The sequence below is a fragment of the Dunckerocampus dactyliophorus genome, chromosome 1 (assembly GCF_027744805.1).
Source record: "Dunckerocampus dactyliophorus isolate RoL2022-P2 chromosome 1, RoL_Ddac_1.1, whole genome shotgun sequence".
NCBI lineage: Eukaryota > Metazoa > Chordata > Actinopteri > Syngnathiformes > Syngnathidae > Dunckerocampus > Dunckerocampus dactyliophorus.
Window position 1 is genome coordinate 8,570,142 of NC_072819.1, and position 22,021 is coordinate 8,592,162.

A 22,021-nucleotide genomic window follows, 5' to 3' on the forward strand; every position below is an offset into this window, starting at 1 on the left:
TGTTGCACTCAACACACCCCAAATGACAAGCCTAACCACCCTCAATCATCGCCATCTTGACAACGTCGTAGCGGAACAGGAGTGTGGTTGTTGCAAGTGAGCAAGAACAGTAATTGATTTGGGACAGCACTACACTGTCTACACTACACTACACTACACTCGCGCCCTCGGTAACTAAGTACACAGTGTACTACTAATTAGACTTTCCCGATTTCAAACACAGCCTTGCTAATAATTAATCGTTAAAAAAAACGCACTTGACGTAATGCGGGGACGACAGTATAGATGTCTCACTCCTGATCAGTTTTCTAAGCATTTGTGTGAACGCCAACTGGGAAGGAAAACGCGCAAACAAAGCATGCGCCGACACAATGCACGATCTTCGATTCGGAAAGGAAGTGAGCCTCTGAAGTCACCGGAAGTACATTGTGCCGTTATTCGTTGGTCCTTCCCACTTCGTATTTGCAGAATAAGAAGCAGCAAACGGTAATTTATATAAACAAAAAAACATTTTAAAGCTGTATAGTGCAATTATTTCATTATCTATCGTTTGACTATTAGTGGTGACGGCGCTGTCGGGTTAGCTAGCCTGTTTAGCTAGCTTAGCTACCCGCATTAGCAAGGCATTGTTAGAGATGTCGCGGCGTAAAGCTGCTTTGATGCTAGCCTGTCAGCCAAATTAAGTGCATAATTTATTCATCGTTTTATTTTTTGTTTTTCATCATTCTAAATGAGATGAAAATTAAGCTATATCAGCACAATGTAATTTAACACGGTAATTGTTAAATGTAAGGTGTAACGGCGTGTCGGTAAATATTAAAACATATTAGATTTGCTTTTGCTCACCAGTGCCGTATTTTACTATCCGTGTTTATTAAATACAGTCCTATTAATGATGCGCTTTATCATTTTTTCTAAATGACCAATTTAATAAATGCTCATTTTGGTCTTCAGATTTCATTGACTATGAGTGCTGTGGTACCAAACCATCGGAGAACCAAGCCTGGAGGTAATTGTTAAATGTGTTAAAAGCTAACTTTTATGGTTCCAAATGGAAATTCTCTATTCCTTGCAGGCATAAAGCCCGGAGCAGCAGCCGGTGGTGCAGCAGGTCCGACGTCTCAGATCCCTGGTCTGTCCCAGAGCGCTGACGAGAGTGCCCCAGTGGAGAGGATCAGTGGACGCCGGGTTGGGATCTTTGAGTCTGACTCAGACTACGTTAAGCTTGCAAAGCAAGGCGGCCACAAAGGTAGTAATACCCCAGATTGATGCATTCTTAATGGTGGCTGTGATTTGTGTTGCCCCGCCTCTCTGCAGGGCTGTTGAGCCATGATGCCGATGATGACGATCAGCCGAAGGCACCCTACGTTCCCAACAACTGGTTTACAGGTGATCACTCAAACAGGTAAATCTACACACAGGCTGGTTTGGTACAGCTGTGTCACCTCACCTTTTCTATTTGAGGTGAAAAAAACAATAAACCTTGCAAGTCCACAGTCCACCACGTGGTTTCATTCCAACGCAAGATGAAACGGGACTATTTTTGTACTTACAGCGGAAGCAAAGCAACATCTCCCAACGGCCAGGCGAAGGGCGGCAGGCAGCCTTTGCTTGCACCGTTTGGCACTGATAACAGTTCCTCCTGGGAAAGAGAGGCCGATAGCTTTACTCATGATAAAGATAAGGTGAAGCCATCAAGCGTCGCCATCTTTTTTTATTCGTCCTCTCCCCGCCTCCTCCGTCGTCTTATTTTTATTTATTTTTTTAACTTTGCTCCATCATGCTGTGGTCATTACCGGCTGCATTTCTCATTAGAAGCAATTTTCATTTGTAGTTTTTACCATGTCATCATTTGTGGTCCACTCTCCAGTCGGCACACGTTGCGTTGTCCTTTTTTTTTTTTTTTTTTTTTGCATCGTGATAGTGCACACGTGACACCTCGTCACCTCTCCATTCCTGCAGATGTCTCCTGAGCTCACAGCCGTGGAGTTGGAGCGGCTGTCTGTGAGCAACAAATACAAGAGAATGTGAGTACATCCCGTAACTGCACACATGTGAGCCGGCAAGATGAAGCCCTGGCTGAGACCCGCCTGCTCTGTTGTCTGCGCAGGTCTCATGATAAGCGGACCCCCCCGGTCAGCATGTCCAAGCTGTTGAGTCACGGCTACGTGGAGGACAAAAAGAAGTCTCCCAATGACGACGACACCTCAAGTATGGTATTCTATGGTGTCTTAATTCGTACACTTTTGGACCTACACGTACTCTTTTGAGTGCACAAGTGCACTTACACATGTATGGCTAAATGCAGTGCACTGTCAGTACCCAGATGTTGCACTCAACACGAGCAAAATGAAAGTGAACTGAGACAGCCTGTGTGTGCGTGCGTGTGTGTGTGTGTGTGTATATGCATTTAAAGATGCCTGCTTGTTTTGCAGGCGTGACCTCGGAGCAAACGAGCACCGTGGCGACCGAGGACGTGGACGACATAGAGTAGCGCGCGCCTCGACATTCCCACATTCACTCACTCCTCTTGTACGTCCACTGACTGTTTGTACTCACGTTTATGCAGAGGTACGAGCCCTTCCATTCCATCCGTTTGCGTCAGTCTAGGAGGTGGGGGGGGACAAAAAAAAGAGGCATTTTATCAAGTAGATGTGACGCTGTTGTTTTTTTTTTTTTTTTTCCTTTTTGTAATGCAATTCCTCAATTTGACAGGCAACTTGCGAGTTAACTGTTTGGTTCTGTTCATGTTTGCACACTAGCTCATCATTTTCATGACCTACGTGTGTGAAGATGGAGCAGGTCAACCGTAGACGTGTTTGTACTAATGACCTTTAGTTGAAGTGACGTGAAATATGATTTCTGTGTGTGCGTTGGAGCGGCAAACCTGCCGCTCTTAGAAAGTGACGTTTAGCTTGTCGTTCTGCAAAGCAGTTCTGTTCTAGCAGTGTTGCCCACACATTCATGTATTTGTGGTGGCCCGCCACAAGTACATCTGGACTACCACAAATACATTTGACCACAAATAGGTTTGGCACTACCTATTCGCCTGTAGTTTTTTTTTTCCCAAAAATGCGACAAATCTACTGAGGAGATTGTTGGCGATTCTGACATGAAAGCATGTGTCACTCTTCTCAACAAGCGAGTGCTCCTGTGGGCCCCTTTCCCTGCTAAAAGCAGACATAAAAAAAAGCTACCCAATAAAGTTCATTTGTGTTTTGCTTTTCATTTTTGTTTTTCCCCCCATTCCCTTTTTGCAAATGCATCATGGCCAATTTTAATTGCAAATTCGACGATGGCCACAACCTACGACCGCCACAAATAGATCACAGTCCTGTGGGAAACACACTTTGCGCTCATGTATCGTTCATGTTGCTGTTAGGAAGCACAATGTGCCAAGTGTTCATACTGTCAATTGCAATCCTGTTGCGTTCTCTAGTCTGCCACGGCAGCGTGTCATGAGGAAATGCTGTGCAGGACGACAAGCTTTAAGCGTACATGCACTGGGAGCGTTAACGACGCTTTTCAATGTGCAAGTGTCTTCTGAACACGCTCACCATGCAGCAGTGCGGGCGTCATGACAAGCCTTCTGTCCCGTTTCTGACGAGAGAGGTGCACCAGTGAAAATCTGAAAAGAGAAGTGGAACATCCCAAATGTTACTTTTGCACCAACAGTGACGAGAAAGTCCATTTCCCACTGGGAAACATTTTGAAGACAGAAATGCTGCAGGTATCTCACTGCAGTGAGGAGATGTTCAACACAACACAACACAAGCCTTGTGTGTTCGACGTGACGCCAGTGCGGCAAAAATGGGGGAGTTATTTACTTCTGATATTGTCTGCTTGGAAACACAGGTTGGTTTTTCTCCAACTCTTGGTGCTTATTGTACCAAAGTGCGGCGAGTTAGTGCATTACTGGAGTTTTGTTTACATACTAAGGTGGGGAGAGGAGGTCGCTTAAGTAACACAAATGTTCAGTGTAATATACCCTACACATACGTTTTATTTTAATAAATGGGCATGTGCATGTATTGATGTCTTTTGGCTTTCATTTATCAGCAGGGTACTTATCAAACTATAGTGTAAAGCAAGGGGTGTCCAGACTTTTTCCAGTGAGGGCCACATACGAAAAATGAAAGGATGCAAGGGCCGCTTTGATACTTTGTAAAGAAAAAAAAACTGCTCATTTCAAGGTTCAAGATTCAAGAGTTTTATTGTCATATGCAACAGGTAGTTCTGCTATGCAATGAAATTCTTGTTCTGTTCATTCTCCCAGCAGAAAGAAAGAAAAACACAAGAAAATGAATAAGAACAGAAGAAACATTAATAACAATAAATTAAGCAACAACAACAGAAGAGACATTAGCTTTTTCAAAATGGGGACTTGGAAGAGCCTTCAAAGCACCTTTCATGTTGCTGTAGACTTGGTACAGGATGCTGTTTGTCCTCGTGGGAAAGCCTACATGCTGGTAACATTTGGGGAGAACAGTTTTGTGATATAGGTGAAAAAGTATATGCTTTATGCTTCTTAAATAATCTTTGTAGTTTTCTTCTCATATGACTTTATTCCATTAATATTTTGGCTTTGTTCCCATAATAGTATAACATTTTCTCCAAACTAGTTTTCCAAAAATGACTTTATTTTACTATACTTTATTTTGGTTTTTTTCTCATAATATTCTGGCTATTAAAAAAATATATTTTTCTTTAATATTTTAACTCTGTGCTACCAAAATGACATTTTTCCTCGTAATATTCCGAGTTTATTCTTGTAAAAAAAAAATTATATACTGACTTTATTCTCTGACTTTATAAAATTAGTGCTGTTTTTTGCATTTCTGCCGTTGTTTGTTTTCCAACTATTTCATTTTCTTGTATAAATGTTGTAAATTGTTCTTGTAATTATGCCTTATTCCCATAATATTTTGACTTTATTCTTGTCAGATAACTTTTTCCGCAACCTAATTACAAAATTACAACTTTATTCATTGTTTTGTTTCTCATATTACACCTTTAAAAAAAAAAAGTATTTTTTTTTGTATTACAACTTTATGATACTAAAATGTTTTTCCTCATCCCATGATATTACGTTATTCTTGTCAAATTATGAATTTTTCTCATTACATTTTTTTATCTTAATATTTTGACTTTATTCTGGTAAAACTACTGCTGATTTTTCCATTTTAGCGGTTTTGTGTGGGTTTTTTTTTTTAGCTTTCTTGTTAAATTCTATTTTTAGAACGTGCAATGGACCAATTAAAAGAACAGCCACGGGTTGCAAATGGCCCCCGGGCGCCACTTTGGACACCCCGGTCATGCTGTAAAGCAGGTGTGTCCATTTTTCCGTCGAACCACGTACCACAGCTCGTCGTCTGGCGCAGCTCTTTCAGGTGACAGGGTGTGAGGTTTACTCGCACATCCATTCCCTGCTGCAGCGGGATCAGTAAAGTTGGGACACCGCTGGTGTAAATGCCGAGAGTAAAGTATTCAATTTCATACTAAAAGTTCATCCATTGCCTCCAGCAGCACTTTGTCTGCATTTACTGGAATCTCTGATGGTGTCATTGTAACTAGATGAAGCAATTTCAGTAGAAATTGCTTGTGACTGCTGAGGCTGAATGGAAATGTAGAATGAATGTTGAAATCACAGGCTGAGGATTGAACCAGCAACCGTCGGGTTGGGAGACGACCACTGTACGACCTGAGCCGTGCCGTTGTGCACAGCGTAATGTTACATGTCATGTTAAATGTAAAAGGGGAGCGACATTGAAATAGTCGGTTTTCAATGGGAAAAATTTTAACAAAATTCTCAGCATTCACACAATAAATAGACGAAAAATGGTGTACAAGTTTATATGCATGAATGCCAGGAAACTACATTATAAGAGGACAAATTTAGCCATAAAAGTAAGTTGATACCCACACATTCGCAAAGTTCCTTTTTTACTTCTGGTTTCTGTACAGTACCTCCTGTGGTGGCGATTGTCCCATCAACGTAACATTACTGACACCTAGTGACCCGTGTAGAGTACTACATACTCATCACGTCTTTCAACGCGCCTTCTGAATGCCTGATATTTGCATTTTACTTCATTTAGCCATTTTTATGCTTGAAAATGCTTCATTTGGGCAAAAAATATGTAAAATTTGCTCTTATATCCATTTTTTTACTAATAGGTTGTATTCAACAACAAAACAACAATGATTTATTCATATTGTTTAGAAAAACTGTACTAGAGTTAAGCTATTAGTCATATCTGTGAAGATGTAAAAAAATCGACTTATACTTCAACAGTTAGCTAGCTGCGTAGCCTAATGAAGTCCACACTAATATAATTTAGCACTCGCACAAAGAAACACTTTTTTATGGGTGTCTCAATTACAGTCATCCCTCTCAATATCACAATCCTCCCATCCTGTGTAGAAGTGGTACATTGTTGGCTTCTTAAGTTTAGGAGAAATTAATTCTAGGCTAACTGGTTAGCTCGCTAGCATGCTAGCTTGTTAGCTCACAATGAGCGGCCATCTCGGGTCCCTGCAGCATAATGTGTTGTAAACAAATAATAATAGGAGTGTAAGCGTGTGTAAAGGTGTTAGGACTATATAAAGGACTATATGGGTGTTATTTCATGTCTGAGGGGCTCTATAATGTTAAAACAGAAAATATTCCATGTATTAACGTTGAATCCTATATCAACTACATGCTATAAACGAGGGGTCACTGTACTCGCGTAGGGAACGTAAGCCCCGCGAAAAGCGAGTGCCTCGACATTAAATGCACCACTTTTCCTGGCACACATCGACATGTGATCGATCCTCAGATCAGATCAGAAAGCACTCCATCGCCGCATGGTGACGTCACGCCGCTGCTCGGTAACAGTGGCTGGGCGGGTTGGTGGGCGGGCGGCAGATTTCCGCGCGGACACCCCCGGAGGTTGAAGTGCAACCACTGGAAACGCCACAGGATTATTCCAACGCACACGTACCGCCACGTACACGCGTACAAGAGCGCGCACGGGTCCGTTTGCGGTGTCGGACATGTAGCGGCTCTCACGGAGGAGGAGGAGGAGATGAGGAGGATGGATGCCTAACAGGACGGATCGAGCCAGCTGTGGCCTGCTTCCAACGGCAACATCTGGCTGGTGACAGCCGCTCGCCAGAGAAGACAGCTCGGCGTTTCACTGCAGCGTCGGGTGAGTCGGCGTGACCTCGTCCTTGGTTTTGCCGGAGGGCGGTTTACTGATCATCATGTGTGCACGTTTGCAGGATGAAACCCTCTGTTAAAAAAATCTCACTATACTGTTTGTCATCAATGATTGGTTTCAATCATGCCTAAACCCCCAAATGTGTCAACACTGTGCAATGTGACTCTTTAAGGCTCACACACAGCAGCATCCCTCTGAACTCCAACATCCAAGTGTCAGAGATGGAGGAAGGGGATGCAGAAGGAGAGGGGCCGAGTGGCTGCACCACCACCACCACCACCACCACCAACCTACTGGCTTCTGTCAAAGAGCAGGTGGGATGGCGACACACCCTCACTGTGCATTTTCTCACATTTCCTCCATTTCACTTCTGTGTGTGTGTGTGTCCACGCTGCCAGCCTTCCTCTCTCCTCCTCTTGTGATGAAAAATCATATCTGCTCCCTCATTGTCTTCCTTTCGCACCGCTTTGGGGACCCAATCCAAATTGACGGAGCAAATCCCCGCAGATTATCTCCAGCTCAGACGTTTTGATGATTTTTGCAGCCCAAATTCTGCTAAAACTTATATGAGACGTTTTCGTAATTCTCCACCCAGTGAATAAAAAGATGGAGGGGCAGAAGAACGCCAGCTACTAAGGGTGTCTTTAGTGTTTGATAACACCTTGACCCCATGTTTCTAAAAAAAAAAAAAAACCCAAAAATCCAAATAAATAAGGTTTTTCATAGCATCCAAGGGGGCGTCCTTACAACTGAGTACACATTTTATTATTGTTTATTGGTATCAACATTTCAGCCTTTTTTCATTACATTACACCCTTTTTCTCTTGTCTTAAGTTTTTGCGTTTGTTCTACAACAAGAAGCAAGTAAAAGTCAATAACATAAAAACTAAAATAAAAAGTCGAATTTAACAAATTGATGTACAGTAGGCGGCGTTGTGCCTGTTTCTTTAAAAATGTATTTTAAAATGAATTTATTTAATAAAAAATGAGCGGCTTCTAATGGATTGATGTAGCTTTTGTTTTTAAATTTCATTTAAATTAATTAACTTACTTAAAAAACAGTATGTTTTTGTTTTTACATTAAAATTAAAATGAATTACATTTTTTTTTAAAAAGGGTCAAATTTAATGGTGATGCATGTGACACTGTGCATATATGCTTTTGTTTTAAATTTCATTTAAAATGAATTTAATTTAACTGACGTACTCTATGTAACATTGTGTGCATAGGTTTGTTTAGTTAATTTAAAATACATTTATTTAATCCAAAAAAAATTTCAATTTTAATGGACGCATGTATGCGACATTGCGTGGATGTTCTTGTTTTTACATTTAATTCAAGATGAGTTAATTTAATTAAAACAATCGATGTCAATGGAGTGATGTGTGTGACACTGCGTATGTTCTTGTTTTTAAATTTAATTGAAAATGAATTCATTCATTAAAAAAACAGTTGGTGTAATGGAGTGATATTTGTGACACTGTAGGCTTTTTTTTTTTGACATGTAATTTAAAATCAATATAATTTTAAAAAATAGTTGATTTTAATATGTTGACGTATGTGACATTGCGCACATGTTTTTTGTTTCTAAAGGTAATTCTAAATGATTTATTTAATTTTTAAAAACAGTCTTCATTTAATGGATTGATATATGTGACATTGAGCGTATGGTTTTTTGCCCCTGGGTAAGTAAAAGCTGTGGATTTCACATTCGTCTCATGTAAAAAAAATGTGAATTTACACTTCAAATCTCCTTTATTAATATGTTGTTGCAGTCTAAAAAGTCCAGAAATGATAAAAACACTATCTGATTATCACGTGTGTCAAGCCTGTTGCTAATAAAATAAACCGGAGTATTGTTAGTAGAGAGCTCTACAGGCGAGTGACATTTGTAAACAAAAAAAACGGAATTAATTGGTGTAAATCACCTCCAAATGTAAAATTTGCAAGAAGAAGTCACAGGAAGTCTTTGTTTTGGTAGAGATTTGCAAGACGCCAGCACAACCTAACTCTAATCTCATAAAAGATCTCTCACCCTCCTAAAATAAATTCAGATTGTTCGACGTATTTGAAGGTTTTCCAAAAAAGAAACGCGATAATTACTTTCCCCGGTGACTCTACGGTGGTCCCTCGTTTAAAAAGTTTTCTTGTTGAACTACTTTTTTTTTTTAACGTGCCGCAGGCCAACAAAACAACAGCCACGAGCCGCAAATGGTCACTGGGCCACACTTTGGACACCCCCTGCAGTTGGCAAGCTTACTGGATAACTAAAAACAAACCATCTTGTACTCGGAATAGGTGGGGGCCGTGGGCAACGACTGGTGGGTTAGTGGGCTAGATTGCTATTCAGCGTTCCCTCGCTCCATCGTGGTTCACCTTTTGCGAACTCGCTGTTTCGCGGATTTTTTTAAGTGCAATTTTTGTGTTTTTTTACAGCGTATGAGCTCTTACAGGCCAAGCCTGGCCCTTTAAGAAGAATTGCATTGTGGGAAGTTGAGTGTAGTTCTATGCTTCAACAAGGCGGCAGTGTCTCTCTATTCTCTCTCTTCTGTCTGAACCGCCCATTGTCTTCTGCGTCCCGATTGGCTGGAGACTATTGTCACTCAATCTCCTTCGTGTCGTCTCTTGTTGTGGTCATGGCTCCCAAACTAGCTAACCGTGTGAGTTGCTTGCTAACCGCCATTGCTGTAAACAATAGAAGAAACACAAGAAGCTATCCGACGGGAGCGATACATTTTAAGAAAGATACAAAAAAAACGCTACAGCCGAACGGCGCCAGGACGAGGCACGGTCAAAAGAGTTAAACACGCGTGAGTCACTGAAAAATTTCTTCTGTCCAACCTAGTAGGTTGATCATTAAAATTCAAACAAAATTTGAACTTTGAGTGTGTTAAAATAAGAAGGAAATGTGAGAAAATGTTCATTCCTGTCTGAGAAAGGTGTATAAAGTGAGGGGTTTTACAGCTTTAAAACATACAGTATATAATAATTGTAAAAAATATAGTTGGCTACTTCGCGGATTTCACTTATTGCGGGCTACTTTGGGAACCTATCCACCGCGATAAAATAGGAAAAATCAGCAGGAATTTTACAAGAATAAAGTTAATTATTTAGAGAAAAAAGTTGTAATCCAAAAAGAAAAAGTCTTAATTTTACAAGAATAACATAATATTATGAGGAAAAATAACATAATTTTAGTGGCGTAAAGTTGAAATATGAAAGAAAAAGACATTATATTTAAAAGTCGCAATATTATGAAACATTTTTTGAGAAATTTGGTTGCAGAAAAATTATAATGTTACGAGAAAAAAGTCAAAATATTATGGGAATAAAATCATAATATTACAAGAAAAAAATTATTATTTGAAAATTGATTGATTAAAAGATTATTTAAGAAGAAAGGCCAAATATTTGTCAAATAAAAAAACAACAACAACAGAAATGAAAAAAAACGCCGTAATTTTACAAGAATAAATTCAAAATATTAAGAGAAAAAGTTGTACTCTAAAGAGAAAGAAAGATGCAATTTTACAAGAATAAACTCATAACTTCATTGGGAAAAATAACGTCATTTTAAGCGTAGAAAAATCCGTTATTTTTTAAAAGTCATCATATTATGAGAAACAAAACAAAAAGTCGTAATTTTTGGAAAATTTGGTTGGGAAAAAGTTTTAATATTATCGGGATAAAGTCAAAATATTATGGCGATAACGTCACCATATTACGAAAAGAAAATTGACAAAGATTATTTAAGAAAAGTTAAACATTTGTAAAAGGAAAAACAGCAAAAATGGGAAAATAATAGCCTTTTTCACCTAGGGTATATCACAATACCTTTCATTTTTCAGTCTGTAGCTCTCGATGGAAAAAGTTTGAACACCCCTGCTTTACAGCATATCCATCTTCTCGTTTTAATATATTTGGATTAGCGCACACAAATATCCAATTATCCAAGCTAAACAGAGCATATCCTGTTTTAGCATCCATTGCATCTGCGCCAGGGATGATGGTGACTCAGAACTGTTGCAGTTTGGGGTGACATTTTTGGTTGGTTAAATGAATTATCATGTAGTATTCACACTTCAAGGTCCCAAAGAGCGCTGATATGTCTGGTTATTATCGTTGCTTCTGCGGTAGAAGCAGCTGGCACGCTCAGGGAGCTCAATCGATACCATCATGTTGCCATCATTCTCCCAAAAGTCAATATTTCTCTCAGCTGGGAGGAAAAAAAACAAACAAGTTCATCTTCCTTCCTGAGGAAAATGAATAGTGGTGTGTCTGCTGAAGTATTATCAGACGGCTAGCAGCAGCATGTTGATGTAGCGCAGGCCTGCAGGCGTCCATGCAGGGTCACCATGTGTAAATAAGATGCATGGTGCTGCTAAAACGAACAAGCACACTCAGCAAAACCTCCTGAGGGGGTTCGATAGAACAACCCCAGGGTCACATCGGCGCCCGGGTCCTCGCTTGAACTGAGCGGGTTGTCACCTGGTGTGAGTGGCAGGGTCAGGTCGGAACGTGAGTTAGGTCACCAAGCAGCAGCGCCTCACCCTTTACTGTGCGTCATCTGTCTGGATGTGAATGCATGCTTCTTGACATCTTGCTGCAAATGACAGCCTCCTGTCTTGTCAGTCTGTGACGCTCATCTGGTACCGAGTACGGATGTAAACATAGACGATTCGATTTGAATCTAGATACACAGGTTCCGATGCGATTCAAAAACAGAACGATTCGATGCAGCGTACAAACAATACAATTCCATTCGATTCTACAGTTAGCGTGTTGATGTAGACGCTCATCTTACGTTATAAAATGAAGATGCCAATTATATATGAAAGTGGAATTCTTACAGTATTTTCATATGTGTAAAAGAGCACATGATATCCCCACGCATGCTTTAAGGCACCGGCAAAAATACAGTCAACAGAATCACATGTCAAATGCATTTATTGCTTAAACACAGACCAAAAAATGACTTGCTCAATGAACATCGTTTTGTTTGATGGGATTTTACATTCTTTATTGTATAATCTATATTTTTATACATGTTACATTTGAACATTTAAGTTTTAACATGTCTTAATGTTGCTAGAAATGGAAGTAGAACCACCACACTAAGTTTTGTTGTATACTGTGTGCAATGACAATAAACATCCATCTACCTACTGTATCTATATAAAATATATCAGAAGTCTTAACCTTCAGTTCAATCAATAATACAAAATAAATAAATAGTGCAAAGCCCCGTAAATAATGATGCATCTCTTCAAAAGTGATGTCCAAGCACAGTAAATAGTAAATAGAACTATTTGTCACATGGGTGCAATGAAAAGGCTGTGTTAGCCTGGAAACGTAAACAATCCCATACTGAAAATGTCAGAATAATAGCAAGCGTGCAACATTTCAGACTGAGCGTAGTGTTTTCAACACTCCAGGTAGGTAACAAAGGCGCAACATTTCAAAGTAAACAAGTTACAAAGCAAAAAAGTTACCATACTCACATCGGCTGGTCTGGCTGGTCAAGTTTTGCACGCTTCTTGTAAAATGAAAAAAACGTTCCAAACTTTTGGTTTTTTTGCTGATGCCTTGAAAATCTTTTGCGGTGACTAGTTAGCTAGCGCTAGCTAGCATGCCTGCGACATCCATTTACATCCATTCTGGTCTTCAGCTGTGCTAGGATTGTCCCGCATGCTTCGGCGATGTAGAATGCGTGACAATTCTTTCACCGGCAGTCCAGGCTCTGGCGTTGTTTTAAAGACACTCTGTCAACCGATTGTTTCTCTCGTGATACCCGGCGCATGTCTCCACAGTCGATTAATCTAAAGATTTATGTTGCCGAATCGTTCGCTTGTCAAACCGGATATCCGGTCACATCGGTTTATCGTTCACAACCCTAGTGTCCAGTAGTGGTTTCACCTCTGGTGGTTCATCCATTCATTTACTTCCATCCTCTCTCGAAATGCCTTTTGACAATATTTGTAAAGCTAAACCTGTTGCTGCTCATCAAAAGGTGGGTGTTTGGAAATGAAAAGGGACTGAAAGTGTTTGAGTGTATCATTGGGTTGTGTGTGTGGGTAGACAGAGAAGAGGGATGGCGAAACAGAATCCAGGATGCGTTGCATTCTCCTCGCTAAAGGTGAACGTGGGCGACACAGCTGCTTTTCCTCTTGTGGTTTCTCCCATTTCAGCAAACTAAGGATGCGAATCATCACCTGAGTCAGAGTCCATGGTTTTTGCCCGGAGAAGGGTCGAGTGCCATCTTCGGCTTGGTGATGACATCCTGCCCCGATTGGAGTAGTTCAAGTACTTCGAGGTCTTGTTTACTAGTGAGGAAATGTGGCTCGCGAGATCGACAGGCAGATTTGGTGCGGCATCTACAGTGATGCGGACTCTACATCGGTCCCTTGTGGTGAAGAGGGAGCTGAGCCGAAAAGCAAAGCTTTCAATTTGCCGGTCGATCTACGTTTCTACCCTCACCTATGGTTATGAGCTTTGTGTAGTTACTGAAAGGGCAAGATTGGGAGTACAAGTGGCAGAAATTCATCCATTGGGTGGCTGGGCTCTCACTTAGAGATAAGGTGAGAAACTCAGAGTAGAGCCGCTGAGGGGAGCCAGATAAGGTGGCTCGGGTACCTGGTCAGTGTGCCTTCCAGGCACCTCCAGTGTAGGTGTTCAGGGCTTGTCCGGCCGGGAGGAGGCCTTGGGGAAGACCCACGACATGTTGGAGAGACTATGTCTCTCAATTGGCCTGTGAACACCTTGGGATCCCCGAGTAGCTGAACAAAGTAGCCATCGTCTGTGTTTCTCTGCTTGGGCTGCTGCCCCTGCGACTCCGGATATGAGGGGGAAGATGACAGTACAATCACGTTGTGTCACAAATCTCTCACCATTGACATGTTTAAAAACCTTGCTCAATGGTTCCAAAAGCTCATGGCCTTCAGGAGAGAATTTCTTCTTTCCGTTGATATGGCAACCGAATATTTAAGACGTGAGAGAAGTAAAGATGAGCAAGTGCGCTTGCGTCACCATCTGTCAGACCCGTCCATACAAGACTTAGCAAGGTGCATTGCTCCTGACCCCATTGCAACATTTCAGAGTATTTCTTTGGGAGTGATTTCCCACAAAGAGGCCGGGGACGTTGGCTCACAATCGCTCTTTGAGTTCATCCCAAATTGTTTGATGGAGTCGAGGTCAGGGTTGTGTGCAAGTTCTTCCACATTAAACTCATCCAAGCATGACTTTATGGACTGTACTTTGTGCAATGGGGCACAATCATCCTGTCAGACAGGAAATGGCCTTCCCCAGACTGTTCCTACCAATTTGGAGGCATACAGCTGTCAAAAGGCTAGCTAAGATAAAGTACAGCGGTACCTCGGTTTTCGTGATTAATTAATTCCAAAAGGTCCGGTAAAAAGTGAAGAAACCCCCTTTACCTATTTCACAAGATTAGCTTCCTTGAGTTCTTCTTCCTTTGCAGGATAGAACTTATGTTTATTGTGGATTTCCTGTACATCCTGGCGATATCAACCACGTGGACGCCATCTTCGTACTTGCGATGAGTTCTCTCTTGAATTCAATAGTGTTTGTCACCCCATGGTGAGTTATTTAGCAGCCGCACTCAATAAAAAATGCACGGATGCTTGGGGTGCTTTGTTTGGGCACTTGATTTCCGAGGAATTATACAGTACTGGGCAAACGGACTAGTTTGTTACGTGCAATATTGTACGATAACCGAGACAGTGTACGAAAACTAAGACAAAAGAATGGTTATTTTTTTTTTGTCAAATACTGTCCATCCATCCATCTTCTTCCGCTTAGCTGATGTCATGTCGCAGGGGCAGCAGCCTAAGCAGGGAAGCCCAGACTTCCCTCTCCCCAGCAACTTTGTCCAGCTTCTCCCGGCAGATCCCGAGGCATTCCCACGGCAGGTGAGAGACATACTTTCCAAAGTGTCTGGGGTCTTCCCCGAGGCCTCCTACCAGTGGGATGTCCCCTGAACGCCTCCCAGGAGATGTCCGGGAGGGATCTTGACCAGATGCCCGAGCCACAGTGCTTCTCACCTTATCTCTAAGCGACAGCCTCGCCACCCTCCGGAGAAAACTAATTTTGGTCGCTTGTACCCGCGATCTTGTCCTTTCGGTCACTCCCCAAAGCTCACGACCATAGGTTAGTGTAGGAACGTAGATTGACCGGTAAATTGAGAGCTTTGCTCAGTTCTCGCTTCACCACAACGCACCAACACAGAGTCCGCATCACGACAGACACCGCACCGGTCCGCCTGTCGATCTCACGCTCCATGCTTCGCTCACTCGTGAAGAGGACATTGAGGTACTTAAAGTCCTCCACATGGGGCACGATCTCATCCCTGAGAAGGACATGGCACTCCACCCTTTTTCCGGGAGAGAACCATGGACTCGAACTTGGCGGCACTAACTGTCATCCCAGCCGTTTCACACTCATCTGCGAACCAATCCGATCCAGAGTTGAAGATCCCGGCTCTCACTGGATCGGTTCGCAGCTGAGTATAAAGTGGCTGGGATGAGAATCAGTCACAAAAAAAAAAACTGAATCATACAAAAACTGGGGCATACGAAAAACGAGGTTTGACTATATTATGATTCCGGGGACCCTATGGGGTCTAATCCAACTGAACTATATTTTGATTAAGAGGGGCAGGGGTGGACAATAACCAACTCTGTATTACCAATATAGCAGACAGACTAAGAGAACTAAGACATGATATATACTCACAAGTTAGCGTTGGGAGAGTTCCTTGTTGTTCCTTTGTTGCTTCCTGTTCTGTACAGTACTTCTTGCAGTGGCTATTGTCTCATCAATGGAACATTACTGACACCTAGTGACCAGTGTAGAATACTACATATCATCAACATCTTTCAGTGCGTCTTCTAAATGCCTGAATGTATTTTACCTCTTTTAGCCATTTTTATGCTTGAAAATGTTTAATAGAGGCCAAAATATGTAAAATTCACTTTGGCAACGATTTATTCATGAATATATTTTTGAAAAACCATGATAGAGTGAAGCCGTAAAAATCGAAGCTCGAAGTCGTGAGTGGTGTATCAGCAACGTTTTGATGAGCGCTACAACAATTGCGCACCATCAAACACAGTCAAGGTTGCGTGTCCCACACAGCAGCTGACCCAAATACAACAGCACTTTATCAGGAGATGTAAACCGGAATTAAGTATCTTTTGTACTTTTAAAAGCTTAAACATCATCTGTTTACATAATTATTACGAGAAGAGTTAGTGTCAGTCACCCAAATTCAAAATGGGTTTCATTTTGAAGGGGGAGGTTGGACCATATGGACCATGGACTGTAGAAAATATGAAAAGTAGGCCCGGCCAGAGATGCTCGCCTGCCTCATGGGCCCTGTCGGGTTGCCCTACAGGGGTGTCAACATTTTTTCCAGCCAAGTAGTGAAAAATCAAAGGAAGCAACCATCAACACTAATAACCATCATATACTGTATGCTAAATACAATTCTCATGAATGCAGAAAAATGATATATAACGCCAAGAATTAGTCATGAGAATACATGACTGATATGTTGATATATGATGATGGTATAATAATGAGTAATGACATATTAGTATTGATAGGATGTATAGGGTATAATGGAATAATAATATATGTAACACATACACACACACACACACACACACACATATATATATATATATTCACACTCCTGATCAACATCCTAAGACCAGTTGAAAAATTGCTAGAATTTGCATTTTACACATTTGGATCTTAATGAGGTTTTAAGTAGAGCTACAATATGCAAAAACTAGAAGGGGGAGTGAGACAAAAAGCATTTTGAAGAAGTAATTTATTGAAAACAACAATTAAACTGAAATAGGCTATTTATCAGCTGATCAAAAGTTTAAGACTATCGCTCCAAAAATAACAAAAAACTCTCCAAACCAGAACAAAAAATGTTCTCAGTAAGACTCAGTAATGAGTAGCTCCACCGTTCTTGTTAATCAATTCAAAAATGGGTTTGGGCATGCTTGATGCGAGTGTTTCCAGGAGGCTAGTGGGAACATTGCTCCAAGTGGTGAAGATGGCTTCACGAAGGGCATCAACTGTCTGGAACTGATGGCCATTTTTATAAACTTCCCTTGCCATCCATCCCCAAATGTTCTCTATGGGATTTAAATGAGGGGAACATGCAGGATGGTCCAAAAGAGTGATGTTATTCTCCCTGAAGAAGTCTTTGGTCAAGCGAGCATTGTGAACTGCAGCGTTGTCCTGTTGAAGAACCCAGCTGTTACCACACAGACGAGGGCCCTCAGTCATGCAATATCTGCATCCGTTTGACGACCCTGCACCACCTGAAGCTCCGTTGTTCCACTGAATGAAAAAGCACCCCAGACCATGATGGACCCCCCTCCACTGTGCCAGGTAGAAAACATCTCAGGTGGGATCTCCTTGTCATGCCAGTAACGTTGGAAGCCATCTGGACCGCCAAGGTTACATTTGTTCTCATCAGAGAATAATTTTTTTTCCACCTTTCAATGTCCCATGTTTGATCCTGCTGCCAAAGTCTAAACGGGCAGTTTTGTGGCGCTGAAGGAGACAAGGTCTTTGAATTAGTTTTTTGCTTTTTAAACCCTTTTCCCGCAGATGCCGTCTGATGGTTATTGTGCTGCAGTCGGCACCATTAAGGGCCTTAATTTGGGTGGAAGACCGCCCTGTGTCTTGATGGACAGCCAATCGGATCCTCCGGCTCAGTGCAGGTGTGATTTTTTTGTGTCTACCACTTGACTTTTTGTTCCATAATGCTCAGGAACTTTCAAAAAATGTAGAATGACTGATTTACTGCACCCAACCTCAGCAGCAATGGTACACTGCGAGAGGCCTTGCTTATGCAGCTCCACAATCCGACCACGTTCAAAAAGAGAAATCTTCTTAGCTTTAGCCATCAGGAGGGCATGACAGTGTGAATGCCTGACAGAAAATGAACATTTTCAGCATATTTTTGCTTTTATAGCCTGTGGTCTTAAACTTTTAATCAGCTGATAAACAGCCTATTTCAGTTTAATTGTTGTTTTCAATAAATTACTTTTTCAAAATGCTTTTTGTCTCACTCCCCCTTCTTGTTTTTGCATGTTGTAGCTCTACTTAAAACCTCATTAAGATCCAAATGTGCAAAATGCAAATACTAGCAATTTTTCAACTGGTCTTAAGATTTTGATCAGGAGTGTATCTATATATATATATATATATATGTATATATATATATATATATATATATATATATATATATATATATATATATATATATATATACATATATAGATAGATAGATAGATAGATAGATAGATAGATATAGATATATAGATATAAAATACACTAGGTCCCCAACTTACGAACACAATTGGTTACAGACGACCGTTCGCAAGTCGATTTGTTCGTAAGTCCAACAAAAGGTAATATTACCAATGATATAGGTACTACATGTACGTGTATACATATACAGTATATGTGTATATATGTAAATATGAGTTTGGATGCAGTAGTAATATTAAACGAGGATAATTAATGAAAAAAACAATAATAATAAAAGTGATATAATAATACGTAATGATAAATGTTATTTACCTTTGAAGAGGAGTGGTCGAGCATACGTCGCTGTGGTGGAGGAAGAGGAGTTATTGAAAAAAAGGACAAATGGTCGTCGTCGTTACTCTTCTAAAAGAGGTAGTGTTCTGTGGGTGGTGTAGAATTAAGCAGGCCTATTAACTCTTTACAACTTTATTTAACAGCTCTGCTGGGTTGTATCAGACAGCAATTTAGCCTTCCACTCTCTCTCGTCTTCCTCTCCTGTCGGTCCCATTAGCAGTGTCACAGTGCCCTCTACTGGTCAAGCATGTACAGTATAAATATGGAGTTACTACAAGGCAAAATACATGAAAATATACAGTAGACCAGTCAGCTTGTGTTCGTATCTCAGAATGTTCGCAAATTGGATGTTGGCATGTGTACAAGCACGTGGGGGGGCCACACAAACTACTGAGAATCATTTTGAGTTGCTACAATGACATTTTGGCAAAATGGACCAGTCTGCTGCATCATTTTTTCACTTTCATTTTTGGGGTGTCTTTGATTTCCCCCCTCTATAGGGTGATCATTTTCATTTCTATCAAATTATGTGGCATCATTTTGTTACTAATACATCACCCACTTATTATCAGGAAAGACATTCAAGATAAGTTTTCCCCCAGTTTAGATCTGATGTGTTTTCCAAGTGTTCCTCTATTTTTTTTGAGCAGTATATACTGTATATATATACTGTATATACACACACATACATACATATGTATGTATGTATGTATGTATGTATGTATGTATATATATATATATGAACATTTTCCAAATATTAATTTTTTTGTACATAACCTTTGTGAATTTTCACATAATATTTGGACGTTATTCCTATAATATGATAGGATAAACGATTATAGAATAATATTCCCCAACCTAATTTTAAAAAATGTACAATTTTGTTTTGTTTGTTTGTCATAATATTCTGACTTTTAAAAAATACGTACTTTTTCTTAAATTCTTTAATTTTCATCTTAATACTACTAAAATGACATTATTTTTCCTAATAATATTACAGTTTTATTCTGATAAAATTGTGACTTTTGCTCTGTAGAATACAATTTTATATTTTGACTCTATTCTTTTTTATAATTTTTGTTGTTTTTTTAAATTTAAAATTCTTTAATTTTCCAACTGCTGTATTTCAGCTTTCTTCTTGTAAACCTTCTTCTCGTAATTATGACCTTATTCACACAATGTATTGACTTTACTCTCAGAACATTCTAACTTTTTCCGCAAACCTAATTATCTAAAAATGTACATTTATTGCGACTTTAAAAAATCCAGCCTTTCTTTAATATTTAAACATTGTTTTTCCAATCATATCTTATTTTCTTAAAATGTTTCCTTTTTTCTTTTAATATTTTGACTTTATTCTTGTAAAATTACTGCTGATTTTAAAAATTAAACTACATTTTTAGAATGTGCCATGGCAAAATAAAAAAACACTTTGGACTTTGGACACCCCAGCCCCTAGGGCAGGGGTAGGGAACCTATGGCTCGGGAGCCAGATGTGGCTCTTTTGATGCCTGCATCTGGCTCTCAAACATGTCTTAACACGATAAAAATGTATTTTTGTTTTTTTGTTCGCTGACCTTTTAATGTACATTACAGAAATCACAGTGTTAAAAATAACACTCAAAATATAAAACTTTGTTATGCATTTTAGTCCATCCATCCATTTTCTACCACAATGCGGGTGGCCAGAGCCAGTGCCAGCTGTCCTTCCAATATTTTCCGGGTCAAACACCAAAATTCGATTATCACTGGATAATGCGGTAGCCTATTCGCGGTAGTCTATTCGCATGAACTTCCCTTCCTTAAATCAAATAGTCAGATCGCTAATTCTGGAAAAAGAAAAAGATACGGAGTACGGTGCAAAAGCACGCGGCACCAGAAGTCGCATTAATGGTAAGAAGTAATTTATTTATTATTGGATAGCTTCAGTGTAACAATGTTAATAAAAAGAATAACTTTAGAGGTCCTCCTTAAAAATGCCCACATTTACTTGTATTCAATGTTAAAAAATATTATATGGCTCTCAAGGAAATCCATTTTAAAATATGTGGCTTTTATGGCTCTCTTAGCCAAAAAGGTTCCCGACCCCTGCCCTAGGGCAAGGCACCGAGCACCTAAGCTGCAGGTCTTCAGGTGAAAAGTGAATTATACTCATATATCGTATAAGAGATCTTAAAAAGGAGGCTTACGATGCCATCGCTGTGGATGTGTGTTCTGCAGGAGCTGCAGTTTGAGCGGCTGACGCGGGAGCTGGAAGAAGAGCGTCAGATTGTGGCAAGCCAGCTGGAGAGGTGCATGCTGGGAGCTGAGTCGCCACCTGCAGACAGCAGCAGGTAGGTTCTTTCTGGAAGAAAGGCAAAACACTAAAGACATTCATCACTTCACGTATGACATATTATCTTCAAGCGCAGTGGAACCTTTAAGGTTGAATACAACAATTTAATAGGAGCAGATCCTTTCACATATTCAAGGATACCATTTTTATTCTTCTTGACGATCTCGACAGTCAAACAGCTGAGACAGCATGCGCCCAATGTTGGTCAGTGTTTCTCCGAGCTTCCTGAGCATTTTACAATTTCTAATTTCACTTCACTTTTCACTCTCACTTTCCTTTTCTTCGACGCACTGCGATCAGGGGAGTCTGCCTTACGCTTGGGAGACATGGGAGACGAAGGGCAAACAGTTCACGAATAAAAACACAAGTGACGCTGTGCTTCCTCAGTGTACTGAAGCGCGACTACATATTTTCCCACCTATGTGGTCTTCCGCCGCGCGCATGCAACTACTTCTCTTTTTGTTTTTGCACGGTATTAATAATTCATGGGAGTGTGTTGTAATCACGAAACATCGTAACAATGAAATGTCTTAACAAGATACGGCGTAACGTGAGAAGACCTAGTATGGAAACACTGCAACCACAAACTGGCAGAACCGCGAAACGCCTTTGCCCAAAACGCCATAGCGCAGAACACTGTCGCACAAAACATCGTAACACAAAACGGCATAATACAACACGCTGTAACCACAAAACGCCGTGTCCACGAAACATCATATCAGGAAACTTCAAAACCACAAAACGTATCCACAAAACGTGAAATGTCGTAACCACGATACGTTGTAACATGAAACTTCAAAACCACAGATTTGACGTAACCACAAAATGTCCT

The 22,021-nt window shown here is 40.4% G+C and overlaps 2 protein-coding genes across 7 annotated transcripts in view; both read left to right on the forward strand.

Moving 5' to 3' along the window:
• The first annotated feature begins 33 nt into the window (after positions 1-33).
• Positions 34-4,031, forward strand: c1h7orf57 (chromosome 1 C7orf57 homolog). 2 transcript variants are annotated; one of them, XM_054788809.1, is made up of 8 exons: positions 34-96; positions 955-1,009; positions 1,076-1,249; positions 1,318-1,405; positions 1,556-1,685; positions 1,963-2,027; positions 2,111-2,211; positions 2,436-4,031. In XM_054788809.1, exons 2-8 carry the CDS (start codon positions 967-969, stop codon positions 2,492-2,494), a joined length of 660 nt encoding a protein of 219 aa, XP_054644784.1. In that variant the 5' UTR covers positions 34-96; positions 955-966; the 3' UTR covers positions 2,495-4,031. The 2 variants fall into 2 exon arrangements, with proteins under 2 accessions (XP_054644784.1, XP_054644773.1); XM_054788798.1 differs by lacking the exon at positions 34-96 and adding an exon at positions 366-486.
• A 2,844-nt stretch (positions 4,032-6,875) lies between these two features.
• LOC129183344 (plakophilin-4-like) overlaps positions 6,876-22,021 on the forward strand; it is a 47,260-nt gene continuing 32,114 nt past the window's right edge. For 3 of the 5 annotated variants that reach the window (XM_054780466.1, XM_054780474.1, XM_054780484.1), the window contains exons 1-3: positions 6,877-7,193; positions 7,378-7,519; positions 21,075-21,187. In XM_054780466.1, the coding sequence (XP_054636441.1) occupies positions 7,427-7,519; positions 21,075-21,187 (206 nt within the window). In that variant the 5' untranslated portion in view covers positions 6,877-7,193; positions 7,378-7,426. Of the gene's footprint in view, positions 7,194-7,377; positions 7,520-21,074; positions 21,188-22,021 lie in introns of all 5 variants that reach the window. The other 2 variants (XM_054780492.1, XM_054780499.1) reach the window with 1 other exon arrangement.

What these genes read in the sequence shown, in the direction of transcription:
- c1h7orf57 (XM_054788809.1), top strand. Translation starts at nt 967, where the DNA reads ATGAGTGCTGTGGTACCAAACCATCGGAGAACCAAGCCTGGAG. An exon ending in AAAGCAAGGCGGCCACAAAG is followed by an intron (nt 1,250 to 1,317) that starts GTAGTAATACCC and finishes GCCTCTCTGCAG; the next exon opens with GGCTGTTGAGCCATGATGCC. An exon ending in CAATGACGACGACACCTCAA is followed by an intron (nt 2,212 to 2,435) that starts GTATGGTATTCT and finishes CTTGTTTTGCAG; the next exon opens with GCGTGACCTCGGAGCAAACG.